Raw genomic sequence first — 18,736 nt, forward strand, 5'->3', positions numbered from 1 at the left:
ATAGCCTCCCACAGTCTCAGGGTTATATGTCAATACAATTTTCATCCAAATGACAGCGCGCAGGACCAATCAGAGGTTAACATGCCTTTCTCCTACGGTAAGGGACGCGGGTGGCGCTGTGGGCTAAAGCCTCAGCGCCTAGGGCTTGCCGATCGAAAGGTCGGCGGTTCGAATCCCCGTGGCGGGGTGCGCTCCCGTTGTTCGGTCCCAGCGCCTGCCAACCTAGCAGTTCGAAAGCACTCCCGGGTGCAAGTAGATAAATAGGGACCGCTTACTAGCGGGAAGGTAAACGGTGTTTCCGTGTGCGGCTCTGGCTCGCCAGAGCAGTGATGTCATGCTGGCCACGTGACCCGGAAGTGTCTTCGGACAGCACTGGCCCTCGGCCTCTTTGAGTGAGATGGGCGCACAACCCTAGAGTCTGTCAAGACTGGCCCGTACGGGCAGGGGTACCTTTACCTTTACTCCTACGGTACCTTGATCTTTGCAAAGCTGCCTACAAGAGGATTTGCTGTTTGTCACAGTCTTTCATCTGGATATTGTTTTGTCTCTTTTTCTAAAATATACATATATATATAATGATAATGAAATGTTCCAAGCTGCAACCAACCTGTTCAGTGAATTGTAACTTTTTAAATTTGATGTTCAAGAGTGGTGTATAAAATCAAATGTGGGGGGGGGGGAGAAACGAACCAGACGCCCGCAGCTTTGCCATTTGGCTTTTACAGTTGTTGTTTTTTATATGAAAGCGGGGGGAAACGCAGAGGAACAGATTATGGCAAAAACACGTCCAGAAAGCTGCAGAACAGCCCCTTTTCCCTCCCATCCCATAGAACAGCCTATTTCCATGTTGTCTCCTTCGTGCAAACTTGTGGGCATGAGTTAGGTCAGGGGCCAGCAAACTTTTTCAGCAGGGGACTGGTCCACTGTCCCTCAGACCTTGTGGGGGGCCAGACTATATTTGGGGGGGGGTGAACAAATTCCTATGCCCCACAAATAACTCAGAAATGCATTTTAAATAAAAGCACACATTCTACTCATGTAAAAACACACAGATTCCCGGACCATTCCCCGGGCTGGATTTAGAAGGCGATTGGGCCAGATCCGGCCCCCAGGCCTTGGTTTAGGGCAAGCACCCCCAACATCTGGTCCTCCAGATGTTTTGGACTACAATTCCCAGCATCCCTGACCACTGGTCCTGTTAGCTAGGGATCATGGGAGTTGTAGGCCAAAACATCTGGAGGGCCGCAGGTTGGGGGGTGCCTGGTTTAGGGGTTTAAAGGTCAGCACCGACACTTTGAATTGTGTTCGGAAACATCCTGGGAGCCAATGCAGGTCTTTCAGGACTGGTGTTATGTGGTCTCGGCGACCGCTCCCAGTCCCCAGTCTAGCTGCCGCGTTCTGGATTAGTTGCAGTTTCTGGGTCACCTTCAAAGGGAGCCCCACGTAGAGCGCGTGGCAGTAGTCCAAGCGTGGAAAGGTGATGGCACGGCTAAGCCTTGTGCGATTCTGCACGTTTCCAGCGGAGGCGAGATGCGAAGCAGCAATTTCCCGAGCGTCCCACCACATCCCCGTGAGTCACAGCTAGCGTTGAGTCACAGGCTCTCTGGGTAGAAGGCGTGGTTTTTTTTGCAGGCTGACCGCAGCACATTCCAGGAAAAAGGCTCTGACACAAAGCCATCTCTCTCGCAGCCGCGGATATTAGATCGGCATGTGCCGAGGGGGTGCGGGAGCGAGAGTTAAGTAGGGGAAAGGGCAAATCGGCCTGGGAACTGCCGGAAAAAGACTGCAGCCCTCAAGGAAAGGCTTTCAACTTTCACCCATTTCCCCCCACCTCCCTCCTCCCCCCAGCTCAGGACACAACATCGCACATGGCCGTAATAAGCTGCTCTTTCCGCTCTTTGCAAATGCCCCCAACAGATAGCATAACAGCTGCCAGGGGGGGGCTTTTTCCTGTGCTCCCCAAGGAGAATCGCCCTGGAGCGTGGAAGGAAATTCAACAGGTGCATCTCTTAGATGGAAGACACACCAGGCAAGATATGCCAAGGTGTGGGGAGACCCGTTCTGGGGCATATGCCCTCTGCTGAAGCCCTTGTAGCTCAGCGTCAGACTTTTTATTAGCATGGACTGTCTCGCCAATTCCCCTTCATGGGAGGAAAGCAATGACAAATCTAGACAGCATTTTAAAAAGTAGAGACATCACCTTGCCAACAAAGGTCTGTATAGTAAAAGCTATGGTTTTACTAGTGATGTATGGAAGTGAGAGATGGACCATAAAGAAGGCTGATCGCCGAAGAATGGATGCTTTTGAATTATGGTGCTGGAGGAGACTCTTGAGAGTCCCATGGACTGCAAGAAGACCCAACCTCTCCATTCTGAAGGAAATCAGCCCTGAGTGCTCACTGGAAGGACAGATCATGAAGCTGAGGCTCCAAGACTTTGGCCGCCTCATGAGAAGAGAAGACTCACTGGAAAAGACCCTGATGTTGGGAAAGCTGGAGGGCACAAGGAGAAGGGGACGACAGAGGACGAGATGGTTAGACAGTGTTCTTGAAGCTACAAACATGAATCTGACCAAACTGCGGGAGGCAGTGGAAGACAGGAGTGCTTGGCGTGCTCTGGTCCACGGGGTCACGAAGAGTCGGACACGAATGAACGACTAAACAACAACAACAACGTCTCGCCAATTCTTCGGCAATCAGCCTTCTTTATGGTCCATTTTGTTTGTTTATTACATAGTTTTTTCTACCCCTGTCCTTCCTTCAAAGACAGGAAGGAGCACAAAGCAGCTCACAAGACTGGATTTAATTGGAGTGTCTGGAGGCGATTGGAGGATGGATGGCGGCTGACAGATTGAGGTTGAATTCTGACAGGACAGAAGGACTGTTTTTGGGGAACAGGAGGCAGGCAGGTGTGGAGGATTCCCTGGTCCTGAATGGGGTAACTGTGCCCCTGAAGGACCAGGTGCGCAGCCTGGGAGTCATTCTGGACTCACAGCTATCCATGGAGGCACAGTACAAATCTGTGTCCAGGGCGGCTGTTTACCAGCTCCATCTGGTATGTAGGCTGAGACCCTACCTGCCCGCGGACTGTCTCACCAGAGTGGTGCATGCTCTGGTTATCTCTCACTTGGACTACTGCAATGCGTTCTCCATGGGGCTCCCTTTGAAGGCGACCCGGAAGATGCTTATTTCACTGGATTTGTAAGTGATAACCACTATTGGGAAAGGTGTACCCACCCCCAAGATATTCCCTTTTACAGTAGAGGAACTATTTAGAGGATGGGTAGGCAAACTAAGGCCCGGGGGCCGGATCTGGCCCAATCGCCTTCTAAATCCAGCCCACGGATGGTTCAGGAATCAGCGTGTTTTTACCTGAGTAGAATGTGTGGTTTTATTTAAAATGCACCTGGGTTATTTGTGGGGCATAGGAATCCGTTGATTTTTTCCTTCAAAATATAGTCCTGCGCCCCACAAGGTCTGAGGGACAGTGGACCGGCCCCCTGCTGAAAAAGTTTGCTGACCCCTGATTTGGAGTCTTTCGGGAGAGCCAAGGTGTCCTGGGGATTGTTCTGCGTCCTCTATTTTTCTCAGGGAATGCTTCCTAATTTTGAAGGGCGAAGGACTTGCTTTCTGTGGAATGGGCGCCCCTGAACGTTTCCGGTAACAATTGACTATGGGGCTGATCCTCTGAGCTGGATGAACCAGTGCTCGGACCCTGGCTAAGGCAGCTCCCTCTGTTCCTAGCAGAAGATGGAAATGGGAGATTAAGTCTGGGGACACTGGACTGTGGCACAGTGGCGTAGCGTGTGTTGCCAGCACCCGGGGCAAGGCAAGTAATTTGCGCCCCCTAACCCGGGGCAAGGCAAGTAATTTGCGCCCCCTGCTGCACTGTATCTCCTCCAGATAGTCCCTCGCTCTCTCTCCGCACCGCACCGCACGCCTGGCACCCTCCCCTCCACAGTGGGCGGCGACCCGGCGGCTCGGATCGGATTCGCACAGCCAGCACTGCAGTGAGAGAGAGTGAGTGAGCCAGGGGCAGAGAGCTGCGAGTGCGAGCGCGCCCCCCCCAGATGTTGTGCCCGGTGCGGCCGGCCCCCCCTGCACCCCCCCCACGCTACGCCACTGCTGTGGCAGCACAGCCCCCTAGACTCTTGGAGGCAACTCCCTGCAGAACTGCTCCAGCAGCGGCAAGCCCAGCCTTGCTCAGCCTCAGAGGTTTCCACCGCCCTGGTGCAGCCAAATTATTTTGGAATCCCAGCACCGCAGGGGGAGCGATGCCTTTCCCCTAGTTGGAGGGATGCCAGCCCAAGTGTGCGCCACGATATTCTCTCCCCCCCCCCACTTCCTGCCCCGGTCTCTCTCTCTCCCCGTCTCTCTTTCTTCCTCAATTAACCTCGTCGCTCCTGGGAATGTCTTGCAAAGATTTCACCTCTCACACACTTGGCTGAGAGCCAGAGCGAGCGAGCGAGCGAGAGACAGGCCGAGCCGAACGAGACAGGGAGCCGAACGAGGCCGGCTCGAATCTCCCAGCTCAAATTCCCCATAGCGGGTGTCGCGATGGCTCCAGCACAGCCGCGACCCACGTAGAGTGCCGTGTCGAAGCAGAGAGAGGCACGTCGGAACAGGGAACGGCTGGCATAGCCTCCAATGTCTGGGGCTACAAAAGCCCCACTGTCCAACGCAGTGGTTCTCAACCTGTGGGTCCCCAGATGTTGTTGGACTACAAGTCCCATCGTCCCAGAGCTCGGGCCTTGCTAGCTGATGGGAGTTGTAGTCCAACAACATCTGGGGACCCACAGGTCGAGAAAGGCTGGGACTCCAATGGCTTGGGGCTGATGGGAACTGGGAGCCCAGTAATATCCCAGTGCCATCTCTGTTTTCCCCACTGCGTGCGAAAGACGGGGGCGAAGTTCTATTGAAAAGAGGCATTTCTTCTTCAGAGCAGGGGGGCTGTAAGGGCCCCTGAAGCTCATCCATTCCAACCCACCCTTGCCCCAACTATAAAATTGGAGAGATATAGCTGCACCGGCAGCATATCTCTTCTTTCTCGTATCTAAAAACGCAAGAAGGGCTTTTACACTCACCAGAAGCTCGGCTCTTCCCTCGCTGGTCCTGGAAGGAGCCTTTTAAAAAGTCCCCTATGCTCAGAGACTTTGCGCCTGTTCATTGGGGAAGCCTAGAGCACTTGTTCTTTAGATGGCCCTATTATGAAGAGGCACGTAGCGAGACCACTGAGGCTCACTGACCTCCCGGAAAAGCAAAATTCGACCTTTTCCCATTAGGCAAAGATCATAAGACGACCCGGATGGTCGCCAGATTCTGTGTAGGCGCAGACCATCCCCCGACCCAAACTAGTTCGTTAAGAAATTCCCCAAATTCAGTTCTATGGGTGACTTTGGGTCATCTCTCTGCCGTAATTTATCTTAAAGTTTTGAGTGTCTATACGCTCACTGCATTTATAAATTTTAAATTTATTGTTGTACGTTGTTTTAATTGTTTGTTTTCCTTCTGTGACTGTAACCCCAAGTGTGTTTTACAAGCTGGTCTCCAACCGTAATAAATTACCGTATTTTTTGCTCTATAAGACTCACTTTTCCCCTCCTAAAAAGTAAGGGGAAATGTGTGTGCGTCTTATGGAGCGAATGCAGACTGCGCAGCTATCCCAGAAGCCAGAACAGCAAGAGGGATTGCTGCTTTCACTGCACAGCGATCCCTCTTGTTGTTCTGACTTCTGAGATTCAGAATTATTTTTTTCTTGTTTTCCTCCTCCAAAAACTAGGTGCGTCTTGTGGTCTGGTGCGTCTTATAGAGCGAAATATACGGTATCTATCTCTTCCAACAGGAATCCTGCCCACAGCTATCCCTGGGTGGGCTTGAACCACCAACCTAAAGTATCCAGGACACATGGCCATCCAACATCTGCTTAAAAGGGGGGATGGGAAAGGCCTGTATCCTTACAGATGTTGCACCAACCGTAGATGAACCTACCCGGACTCTGCGTTCATCATCTGAGGCCCTCCTTCGTGTGCCCCCTCTGTGAGAGGTCCAGAGGGAGGCAACTCAAAAACAGGGCCTTTTCTGCAGTGGCCCCCAGTTTGTGGAAAGCTCTCCCCAGGGAAGTTTGCCTGGCGCCTTCATTATACACCATTAGGCACCAGGCAAAAAGGTTCCTCGATAACCAGGCTGACACCCAACGCCCTTTTAAAATGTGTATGAAGACGGGAGGATATTGGGTTACTCTTGTTTTTATTTGGATTCATGCATTTCGTGTTTTTATCTTGCGATTTTACGTCGTGACCGCCCCCGAGACAGCTTGGAGCAAGTTTCTGTAATGTGTATAGCACAACGCTTTCAGAAGGCTGGTATTAATTAAGCTACAGTGGTGTTATCCAATTTCCACAGAACCTAAAAGCCACTTCAGAATTGCTGCTCAAGATGTACCACATTTTTCCATCTATAAATGGCCCCCATATACAAGACGCCCGCAATTTTGGGGGGACTCAGATTTAAGAAAACAGGGGAAGATGCATCCGTGTATAAGACGCCCGCTAATTTTTGACATTATTCTTTGGGGGGTGGGACCTAGTCTTATACACATAAAAATACGGTATTTGCAAAGAGGCGCTGCAGAGATTTGTTCCACTTCGAAAAGCACTACTGTAAATGTCCCCACACAGCCAAGGGGAATGAAAGAACTTTTGCTTGTGCTTAATAACAATATTCTGACTTGGTATAAGTTTTCTACGTCTTGGTTGGAAAAAAGAGTCTGATTTGAGATCTTTAAAGAGCTTTGCCTCCAGATCCGCAGGGCCACGTTTTAACTTGCAAGACACCACACATTCACGTCTCCAGATGGCTGAATTCCTCAGCTGCTGAGACAAGACAATGGGCTACAGTCTGGTTCAGGGCTATGGCACATCATTTGCTAGTGCTGTTCATTTGTGTTTCTTTGGTGGTGAGAGAGGTTGGGGTTGGCCTAGGGTGTGATTGTTTGCTTGTGATTGGCTGTGGTGATCATTGTTTTCGTGTGTGAGTGAGGTGGGTGGGTGTTTTGGATCAGGTTAGTCATATTGATTTGTATGCTGTTGGTGGATTATTGTCATTGTCCTGTTGGGCTGTGTATGTGATAAAGGGGAGCCATACCGGGGTGAAGGCGTCTTCTTCTGTTTGTCCCCGTGTCAGTTTCAGTTTATTGGTTAATTTTTCTAGTAGGGCTGTTTCCCATACTATTTGGTACCATTGGTCCATGCTTACTCCTGACAGGTCTCTCCAGTGTCTGGTTATGGTGTTTCTGAAAGTAGGTGGGTTATGAGTTCTTTGTGGTGTAAATGGGCATCGTTGTCTTGGAAGATATTTAGTAGGGCCAATTCTGGGGTGATGTCTATTACTTGCTTAGTTATTTTACATATTTCTCGTGTGGCTGTTGTCCAGAATAGTTGGATTTGGGGGCACTCCCACCACATGTGGAGGTATGTTCATGTGGAGGTGCACCCTCTCCAGCATTTTGGTGAGGTTCCTGGGTGTATTAGCGCTAGTTTTCTTGGTGTTGGGTACCACCTGTAGGTGAGTTTCAGTGTGAGTTCTTTTCTTTTCGTTGATATGGATTTAAAGGGGGGTAAGACGCCTGACCACTGGTCCTGTGAGCCGGGAATGATGGGAGTTGTAGTCCCAAAAACAGCTGGAGACCCACGTTTGAGAAACACTGGTTTAGACAACGCTGCGCTAGAGAAACTTCGCACGAGGCATTTTCCCATGTTCAATCATTTTCATTGAGTCTACTCGGGAGCAGCAGAACTGAGCTGCGGCAGCAGCAGCCCCCGCTGCCTCCGAAGATTCCGCTTCTAAGCAAATATTTAAGTAAAGGGATTCTGCCCCACCCCCACCCCCCGCCATCAGCTATGTGTGAGGCAAGGTGTGGGACTCACTGGTCATTGCCAAGGACTTTGGCTGGGGACTTTGGCTGTGGTTGCCCAATCGATCCACACTTCGCTGGACGCTGGCCTTCCATTTCGGCCCCTGCGTTTCGTTCTCTCGGACGTGCAAAGGAATCAGCATGTTGACCTGTGGGTTGGGAGAGAGTAGGAGGAGAGAAAAGAGAGAATGAGAGGTGAATATAATTTACCTTCCAGAATGCAAGTGGAAAGTGAAGAAGCCTTTTCTTTGGGAAATTATGGGGACAGAACAACCTAAATTGTTAATAATAATAATAATAATAATAATAATAATAAATTTTATTTATATCCCGCCCGCCCCAGCCGAAGCCGGGCTCAGGGCGGCTAACAACAATAAAACAGTACAAAAGTACAGTACAAACAACACTCTAAAATCATTCATTATAAAATTAATTTATATATAAATATATAAATTTATTCATGTTTGCTACTACAGTGGCAAGAATGTTACTTTCCCCAAAACCAGAAGGCCCAGCAAAGGAAGAACGCATACAAAAACTTATGAAATATGCAGAAACGGCGAAACTTACCAGAAGTAAGAAGATAACAAACTTTTTAATAAAAGAATGGAAATGGGTTCGTTGAATATTTACAGATCAATTGTAAACAGATAAGAACATAAGCAGGATTAATGGAATAACCTGCAGTTTTATAAGAGATTTAGAGCAGATAAATAAATGAGAAAGTTAAATGAACGTGGATATGCAGAAGGTATAAAAAAATAAATTTAAGGAACCGCAGAAAGAGGGGGGAGGACACCAGATTTGGAAATGTTAAATTGATTGTAAAACTAATGAAATGTGTGAGTTTGAAAAGCATAAATAAGAAAGAAAGAAAGAAAGAAAGAAAGAAAGAAAGAAAGAAAGAAAGAAAGAAAGAAAGAAAGAAGCAGGGAGATAGAAACTGCGTCCTTATATCAAGGGAGCTTTCGGAAATGGAACTGGAAAGTTATCTGCCACACACAGTGCCAGATTTATGTACACGATAAACAAGCTACAGCTTAGGGCCCCACTCTCTTGGGGGCCCCCCAAAAATATAAATGGATGTACATTTCCAAAATATAAAATAAAAAACAAATAAGATAAAACCTACATACAGCAACAGTGTTTTGTGTTCTGTAGGCTCCTATGATGTAAGTCATGGGCCCCGCCTGCTCCCTAAAATATCACCGGTTTGCTCATTTCTATATACAGGGTGCCTACATTCTGCATGGGATGCGGGTGGCGCTGTGGGTTAAACCACAGAGCCTAGGACTTGCCGATCAGAAGGTCGGCGGTTCGAATCCTGGCGACGGGGTGAGCTGCCATTGCTCCCAGCTCCTGCCAACCTAGCAGTTCGAAAGCACATCAAAGTGCAAGTAGATAAATGGGTCAACGGCGTTTCCGTGCGCTGCTCTGGTTCGCCAGAAGCGGCTTAGTCATGCTGGCCACATGACCCGGAAGCTGTACGCCGGCTCCCTCAGCCAGTAAAGCGAGATGAGCGCCGCAACCCCAGAGTCGTCCACGACTGGACCTAATGGTCAGGGGTCCCTTTACCTTTACATTCTGCATGGACTGGTCGCATGACAACATGTGCAAATGGCTTGAGCTACCTATTAGGTCCATAAATGACCATATAGCATACCGTATTTTTCGCTCTATAAGACGCACCAGACCACAAGACGCACCTAGTTTTTGGAGGAGGAAAACAAGAACAAAAATATTCTGAATCTCAGAAGCCAAAACAGCAAGAGGGATCGCTGCGCAATGAAAGCAGCAATCCCTCTTGCTGTTCTGGCTTCTGGGATAGCTGCGCAGCCTGCATTCGCTCCATAAGATGCACACACATTTCCCCTTACTTTTTAGGAGGGAAAAAGTGAGTCTTATAGAACAAAAAATACGGTATATTCAACACAAAAAAACAGTGCCCTTTCTATGTCCAGCTGTCCTTTGGCAACAACAAATTAATGACAGCTGGACATAGAAAGGGCCCCATTACCTTCAGTAGCTTAGGTCCTCATCAAATCTAAATACAGCCCTGGCCAGACACTGCTAAAAACATCAAAGCATTTTCTACACCGGTTGCACCAAGGTAGCTGGATCTGTGCGAAAGAGACCGAAGTAGGATTCGAACCCGCAGCTACCCCAATATGGAGTCTGGCCTCTCCAGGACTAGACTTGCACTTGCCAGCTCTCCTGGAAAACCATCAGGAACACTTACGTAACTGAGCTGTGTTTTGCAGCTGCCGAAGAACAAAACATCTTGCAGATCAGGTTTGTAAGTTGTTTATGCAAGGGTCCAATTTGTATGGGATTAACACCCCAAAGACAATTCTGTGTTGAGAAAAGGGCCCAGTCTCGTGCCTTGACATGTGGTTGGGGACAGAGGGTGGAAACTTTCCCTCTACAATTCCCATGTCCCTTTGCATAGATCTTGCAGCTTCAGAAACAGAGTTGCAATGAACTTTCTTTCCTTCAGGTTGAGGCCTGGATTTAGGTTTTAGTTTGCCTATACCTGAGAGCGGGTGGCGCTGTGGGTTAAACCGATCAGACTTGCCGATCAGAAGGTCGGCGGTTCGAATCCCCACGACGGGGTGGGCTCCCGTTGCTTGGTCCCTGCTCCTGCCAACCTAGCAGTTCGAAAGCACACCAGTCCAAGTAGATAAATAGGTACTGCTCCGGCGGGAAGGTAAACGGCATTTCCGTGTGCTGCTCTGGTTCGCCAGAAGCGGCTTAGTCCTGCTGGCCACATGGCCCGGAAGCTGTACGCTGGCTCCCTCGGCCAGTAAAGCGAGATGAGCGCCGCAACCCCAGAGTCGGTCACGACTGGACCTAATGGTCAGGGGTCCCTTTACCTTTAAGGGGAGACAGTGGAGAAAGAGGAGGGAAACTGAGGCACGGGTAAGCCTGGGAGGAATATGCGGCTTAGTCCTGCTGGCCACATGACCCGGAAGCTGTACGCCAGCTCCCTCGGCCAGTAAAGCGAGATGAGCGCCGCAACCCCAGAGTCAGCCACGACTGGACCTAATGGTCAGGGGTCCCTTTACATTTATGCCTGACATAAACTACTGGAGGAAAGCTTTTCTGATTTGGGGACCCCGTGGCAGAGCTTTTCCATCACACAGGAACAGATCCTCTATGCTTCAAATAAATAAACCATCTCACACGTGTTTTTCTTGAACTGCGTCCAACCTAAGAGAAGCCTTGTGCAACACAATTGAAAGAGCAACAACTAAGAAATACTCTCACCCATTAGACACTTTTTTGTGCGTGGCCCAGCATAACCAGTTTGAACAGACCTACACATTGCTTCCTATGCAATCCACCTACCAGATGTGGGGGCCTCCCTGGTCCTGAATGGGGTCACTGTGCCCCTGAAGGACCAGGTGCGCAGCCTGGGAGTCATTTTGGACTCACCGCTGTCCATGGAGGCGCAGGTCAATTCTGTGTCCTGGGCGGCTGTCTACCAGCTCCATCTGGTATGCAGGATGAGACCCTCCCTGCCCTCAGACTGTCTCACCAGAGTGGTGCATGCTCTAGTTATCTCCCGCTTGAACTACTGCAATGCGCTCTCCGTGGGGCTACCTTTGAAGGTGACCTGGAAACTGCAACTAATCCAGAATGCGGCTGCCAGACTGGGGACTGGGAGCAGCCGCAGAGACCATATAACACCAGTCCTAAAGGAACTACACTGGTTCCCAGTATGTTTCCAAGTGCCATTCAAAGTGTTGGTGCTGACCTTTAAAGCCCTAAACAGCCTCAGTCCAGTATATCTGAAGGAGCATCTCTACCCCGGACACCAGGGTCCAGCTCCAAGGGCCTTCTGGCAGCTCCCTCACTGCAAGAAGAGGGAACCAGGCAGAGGGCCTTCTCAGTAGTGGTCCCCGCCCTGTGGAACACCCTTCCATCAGATGTCAAGGAGATAAGTAACTATACAACCTTTAGAGGACATCTGAAGCCAACCCTGTATAGGGAAGTTTTTAATGTTTCATGCTTTATTGTGCTTTTTTGTTTGTTGGAAGCTGCCCAGAGTGGCTGGGGCAAAAATAATAAAATTATTAGCAGTAGTATCTATAATCACTACATGGATGATCCTAGACTAACTGGGAAGAAGCAGTTTAGCAGATTAGTCTGAATTATGTTGGTATCAGGGATGCGGGTGGCGCTGTGGGTAAAAGCCTCAGCACCTAGGGCTTGCCGATCGAAAGGTTGGTGGTTCGAATCCCCGCGGCGGGGTGCGGTCCCAGCGCCTGCCAACCTAGCAGTTCGAAAGCACTCCCGGGTGCAAGTAGATAAATAGGGACCGCTTACTAGCGGGAAGGTAAACGGCGTTTCTGTGTGCGGCTCTGGCTCGCCAGAGCAGCGATGTCACGCTGGCCACGTGACCTGGAAGTGTCTCTGGACAGCGCTGGCCCCCAGCCTATAGAGTGAGATGGGCGCACAACCCTAGAGTCTGTCAAGACTGGCCCGTACGGGCAGGGGGACCTTTACCTTATGTTGGTATCAAGAACCATCCTTTTATCCTAAACCTTTCCCATATTTGATACTGCCATTATCACAGCACTTAAGAGTACTTTTAAGCATTAGAAAAGTGCGTCTCTCAGGTACGTCTGACAATGCACTTTTCTGGACTGCGAGTTTTAAAAGCTTTTGTTTATTTGCCCAGATATTTTAGATTTTAGATTAGCTGGTTGCATTACTTTATTCCTCTTAAATTTATCATTCCTCATTATGCTATAATGAGAGATTATAGCAGTGAGAGATTTTACTTTCTTGGGCTCTATGATCACTGCAGATGGTGACAGCAGCCACGAAATTAAAAGACGCATGCTTCTTGGGAGAAAAGCGATGACAAACCTAGACAGCATCTTAAAAAGCAGAGACATCACCTTGCCAACAAAGGTCCGTATAGTTAAAGCTCTGGTTTTCCCAGTAGTGATGTATGGAAGTGAGAGCTGGGCCATAAAGAAGGCTGATCGCCGAAGAATGGATGCTTTTGAATTCTGGTGCTGGAGGAGACTCTTGAGAGTCCCACGGACTGCAAGAAGATCAAACCTCTCCATTCTGAAGGAAATCAGCTCTGAGTGCTCACTGGAAGGACAGATCCTGAAGCTGAGGCTCCAAGACTTTGGCCTCCTCATGAGAAGAGAAGACTCCCTGGAAAAGACCCTGATGTTGGGAAAGATGGCGGGCACAAGGAGAAGGGGACGGCAGAGGACGAGATGGTGGGACAGTGTTCTCGAAGCTACAAACATGAGTCTGACCATACTGCGGGAGGCAGTGGAAGACAGGAATGCCTGGCGTGCTCTGGTCCAGGGGGTCACGAAGAGGCGGACACGACTAAACAACAACAACAACATGCTATAATGTTCATTTAAAAATATACATACATTCTGTTGTGGAATCCAGCAGAATTATCTGTGGAGATAAAGAGCGGTTTATATTCCCCCCCCCTCCCCTCCCAAAAAATGAATTCAGTCTGCAGGAAAGTGCTTTTAGGCATGTGCAAAGTGTGTCTCTGAAACAGAATTCCAAACTGTAGGTCATACCTTGCTCTGGAGACTTTTGATCTGCAGGTTCTGTTTGTCCATTCTGTACTGCTGTTGCTTAATCTTATGAAACAGCTCCTCAATCTTCAGGTTCTGGCGACTCATCAAATTCTGAAATTTGGAAACAAAGGTACACATTCAGCAGATCGGCCCTAGCCGCCAGGCGCTGTCCATTCAGAGGCCGAGAAGGGAATAGGAAAATGAACAATCTAGCGTTAAGAATGACCCCCTCATTGCCTGTTCATGGCTTTAAATAAGCTGGATCGGGGGGGGGGGCCTGCAGACTCAATATGGGGCAGAGTCCATCTATGGGGCAGCTCTGTAAATTAAGCAGGTAGATAAATACAGTACAGTGGTACCTCGGGTTAAGAACTTAATTCGTTCCGGAGGTCCGTTCTTAACCTGGAACTGTTCTTAACCTGAAGCACCACTTTAGCCAATGGGGCCTCCCGCTGCCGCCGAAGCACGATTTCTGTTCTTATCCTGAAGCAAAGTTCTTAACCCGAGGTACTATTTCTGGGTTAGCGGAGTCTGTAACCTGAAGCGTATGTAACCCGAGGTACCACTGTATTGTTGTTGTTGCTGTTGTTAACTTCATTTCTATACTTTTATATTTTAAAGAAAAAACCCTCAAAGTGGTTTACGTAAAGGTAAAGAAACCCATTAGCTAAAGTGGTGCTTCAGGTTGAGAACAGTTTCAGGTTAAGAACGGACCTTCGGAATGAATTAAGTACGTAAACAGAGGTACCACTGTATTAAACTCCATGGAGGGGGGCGAGAATGGCTCCTAGACATACGTTGTGGCGACCACAACCCAGGTTTAAGATAGATATATCTAGATATATACACATGTGACTTTCTAGCACTGCCCTGCAGAAGTTATCCAACTCCTATCAGCCTCAGTCAACATGGTCAATGGTCAAGGATGACAGTGGAAGCCCAGGAATGTCCCACACCTCTGCGTTTGACACACACGGCAGTTTCGAAATCGGCAGCTGCTTCGCTCTCGCAACAACCTTGCAAAGCGGGTCACTCGCAATCGCTGGCGGAGAGCTTGTCTCGCAGAAGTGCCTGGAATCAATGAAAGCTCTGAAGCCTCCCTCCCCCCCCCCAAGCAAATTAAGGCTCCACACTTGAAATGTCACTTTTGGCTTTGTTTGCAGAACAACGGGGAGCACCCGGTTTCTCTGGGAATTCGTGCTCATATCAATAGGGTAATAGTGCCACTGTATTCTGCTCTGGTCAGACCTCACCTGGAGTACTGTGTCCAGTTCTGGGCACCACAGTTCAAGAAGGACACTGACAAACTGGAACGTGTCCAGAGGAGGGCAACCAAAATGGTCAAAGGCCTGGAAACGATGCCTTATGAGGAACGGCTAAGGGAGCTAGGCATGTTTAGCCTGGAGAAGAGGAGGTTAAGGGGTGATATGATAGCCATGTTCAAATATCTAAAAGGATGTCACATAGAGGAGGGAGAAAGGTTGTTTTGTGCTGCTCCAGAGAAGCGGACACAGAGCAATGGATCCAAACTACAAGAAAGAAGATTCCACCTAAACATTAGGAAGAACTTCCTGACAGTAAGAGCGGTTTGACAGTGGAATTTGCTGCCAAGGAGTGTGGTGGAGTCTCCTTCTTTGGAGGTCTTTAAGCAGAGGCTTGACAACCATATGCCAGGAGTGCTCTGATGGTGTTTCCTGCTTGGCAGGGGGTTGGACTCGATGGCCCTTGTGGTCTCTTCCAACTCTATGATTCTATGAATAGGGCATTGTGAACAAAAGCATGGGCAGATGCACGCACACACTGTTTGAAAGGCAACCAGCATTGAAATAAACCTTGGAACCTCCTGTGGTTACTCTTAGCTTGCTCAACTTAATAAACCACCTTTGCAAACGGCCAGCGTTTGGCTTGCGAGCCACACTCGGATTTTCTTTGTTGCAATTGCAAACGGAGCAACTTAATAAGGGATGTAGACTCATATTCCTTGGATAACAAGTAAATTACTACGTGTTTTACAAGTTAGTGGTGTGGAGCCTAAGGATGTGTGAGCAACAACGGCATATTCCTCCCAGGCTTACCCATGCCTCAGTTTCCCTCCTCTTTCTCCACTGTCTCCCCTTAAAGGTAAAGGGACCCCTGACCATTAGGTCCAGTCGTGGCCGACTCTGGGGTTGCGGCGCTCATCTCGCTTTATTGGCCGAGGGAGCCGGCGTACAGCTTCCGGGTCATGTGGCCAGCAGTACTAAGCCGCTTCTGGCGAACCAGAGCAGCGCATGGAAATGCCGTTTACCTTCCCGCCGGAGCGGTACCTATTTATCTACTTGCACTGCATGCTTTCAAACTGCTAGGTTGGCAGGAGCAGGGACCGAGCGACGGGAGCTCACCCCGTCATTGCGGGGATTCGAACCGCCGACCTTCTGATCGGCAAGTCCTAGGCTCTGTGGTTTAACCCACAGCGCCACCCGCGGCCCTTTGTCTCCCCTTAGCCACATATTAAGATCTTAAGGTTCCCGGGTCTCTCTGACGATTGCATATACTTTTCTCTGTCTCCCTCTGTCAAGTTTTTGTTCTTCCTCGATCAAGCTTTATACTGCATGCTGCTGGGAAGAGAGATCTATTGTGCACTCACTAACGCACTGATTGATTAATTAATAAGCAATACTAATCCAAATGATGCTAATAGAGAAAACCCAGCATAGGTAAAAATCATTATGAACGGGAAACTTTCTTAAGGAAGAGAAAACCCAGGGGATAGATAGCACCCTTCTTTCGCAACAGACTCTCAGCTCCCCAACCTCTTGCCAGTTCCCTAAAGCGGTAGCTTTCAGCCAGTGTGTCATAACACCCTGGGGTGCCTTAAATGATGGTCTAGGGTGCTGTGGGCAACACCGGCCCCCAACCCTCTTTCCTTCCCTCCTCTGATGCCTTCTCATGTCTCTGCCTCCCCAAGGCTTGCACAGCTGTGTGTTGCAGCAGCCCTGGCTACAAGCTCCGCAGGCGGATGGTGCCTCCGGGGCAGGCCAGGGGGTGCTTCCTAGGCCCCTGTGGGGCAGTGTGAGGAAGAACCTCTCTTTGGGGCAGGGGGGACAGCTCAGAGACCAGGGAGGCAGCAGCGGCTGACCAGAGGACTCCCAAGGAGAAGGGAGAGGAGGCTGAAGGAACACATCACAACTTAGGAGGGTGTCCGAAAAAGGGTGAGAAGCTGCCAGCTCTGCAGGCAAGGGGGGGCACATAACTGGGCTCCTGAGCCCCACAGGGGTGCCACAGAAAGAAAGCAGTTGGCCAAGGGAGCCACGGACTCAGAAAGGTTGAAAACCTCTGCCCTAAGGAAATACTGTCCTATCTCAAGCTTTGCTAACCTGGTGCCCTCCATCTGGTGCCCACACAGCCGCCCAACAAAACTGTTGTGCAAAGAGGCACTTATGCCAATTTATGGGGCACCCCAGTTCTCTCCCTGCATGACCCATTCATTTTATTAATCAAACGGTTTACATTTCACAGCCCTTTGAAAAAGTCTCAACAATCGATTCGTACTGTACCCGAAAGGTGTCAAGGAAGCACTGGAGGCTAGATAAAGCTCATAAAATTTGAAAGCCAAGACCAAAAGCCGGGTTTACCTCTCCTCCCCACTCAATCTCCATTTCCTAGAGGGCAGCTACCTCCATCCTTCAGGGGGGCGACGCCAGGTAACTTTTTGAACAGTGTTTTTTTACTGGGGGTACTCAAAGGAATCTTTTAATTTAGAAGAAAAGCCCTGGTTAAAAGTGTGGCGGTTACTGCAAGAACTTCATGGGTGAGTTTCAGCACCTTCTTTTCCAGAAGAAAAGGACTGTGAACAGGTAAGGGCTTTTATCTCTATAGCTCCCGGGTAAAGGGCACCTCTGAGCGTGTGCAGAGCGCTTTTGCTCCAGCCCCTTTCGGATTCAGAATGCCTCTTCCCTCCGCTCCCTTTCCCTCCGGGGAAGCACCCCGGGACTCACCTGCAGGGCGCCCAGCTCCGCCGCTTGTCCGCTCCCTCGAGGGCTGCCGCTGGCGTTCTCGGCGCCCACCTGGCGCAGCAGCTGCCCGTCGAGCCGCCCCAAGCGCTCCCGCACCGCCTCCTCGTGCGCCGCCAGGTCGCCGGCCAGCGCGCCGAGCCGGCTGGAGAGGTCGTCTAGGCGCCCGTCGAGGAGGCGCTGCGCTCGCCCCAGATGCTGCCGCTGCTCGTCGGCGGAGCGCTCGAGGCTGCCGAGCGAGGCGTTGTGCGCGCTCAGGCGGCCGCCCATCTCGCGCAGCTGCCCGCGGGTGCGCTCGACGTGCTCCCGCAAGCCGTGGCCCAGCTGCAGGAGCCCGTGCGCCAAGACGTTCACCTCGTCCCAAGAGGCTGCCTTGAAGGCGCGCTCCTTGCTGGAAGAACCGGCAGGAGGAGGAGGAGGAGCGGCGGCCGCCAGCCCCGCCGCCGCGCTCAACACCAGCAGCGCCCACGAACGCATCGCCCCAGCAGACAATGAACTTGGTCTCAGAGCGCAGCGCGCAACAGTCGCCACCTCGCCAAGAGCGCACGGTTTGGAGAGGCCGCGCCGGACGCGCCCCCTTTTATAGACGCCGCCCCGCCGCCCGCGCGCACATGGCCTCGGCAGCTTCGCCTTGCGCGCCCCCACCCCTCCGCCCTCCAGTCCCGGCGCTCCTCCTTTCTTTCGCAGAAGGACGGATCCTGGGAGACGGGAGCGCAGGGTGGAGCCCGGAAGCGCTGGCAGCTTCCCAGAGCCGTTGTTATCGCATGGCTGCTAACTTGTCACGTTGGGCAAGTTTGTTTTTCCGAAGAACGGACAGAACTATCTTTCCGCGTCGCGGAGAGGATTTTGTGTTTCTTTCGGTTGCGGCGACCCACGCGTAGCAGCGCCGGTTTACCAAACAGGCAGAGCGCGCTTCTTCGAGGGGCCCGGAGACAACGTATCAACATAATACTGATTTGATCTTGAAATCGGTTTGTTAAAATTGTGGGTTGGTAAAATCCGAAACGTATTTGGAGATAAATTGCAAGGGGGGCCCTTGAGATTCCGACTGCCTAGGGACCTCCACACAGTGGCGTAGCGTGGGTTGTCAGCACCCGGGGCAAGGCAAGTAATTTGCGCCCCCTAACCCGTGGATTTGCGCCCCCTAACCCTAACCCCCAGATGTTGCGCCCGGTGCGGCCGGCCCCCACCCCCCCGCACCCGCCACGCTACGCCACTGCCTCCACAGGGTTTAATCCGGCACAGATGCCAAGGCATTCTAGAACC

General features: G+C 50.6%; 1 protein-coding gene across 1 annotated transcript in view; it reads right to left on the bottom strand.

The window, feature by feature from the left end:
* The window catches only part of ANGPTL4 (angiopoietin like 4), a 32,527-nt gene extending 14,279 nt beyond the window's left edge, over nt 1–18,248 (bottom strand). Inside the window, exons 1-3 of the mRNA XM_083421715.1 lie at nt 17,456–18,248; nt 13,479–13,589; nt 7,925–8,060 (exon numbers count right to left, since the gene is read on the bottom strand). Coding sequence (XP_083277841.1) covers nt 7,925–8,060; nt 13,479–13,589; nt 17,456–17,947 — 739 coding nt within the window. The 5' untranslated portion in view covers nt 17,948–18,248. The remainder of the gene's footprint in view (nt 1–7,924; nt 8,061–13,478; nt 13,590–17,455) is intronic.
* Between the last annotated feature and the right edge of the window lie 488 nt (nt 18,249–18,736).

The sequence above is a fragment of the Podarcis tiliguerta genome, assembly GCF_965153285.1.
Source record: "Podarcis tiliguerta genome assembly, chromosome: 18".
In the NCBI taxonomy this organism is placed as follows: Eukaryota; Metazoa; Chordata; class Lepidosauria; order Squamata; family Lacertidae; genus Podarcis; species Podarcis tiliguerta.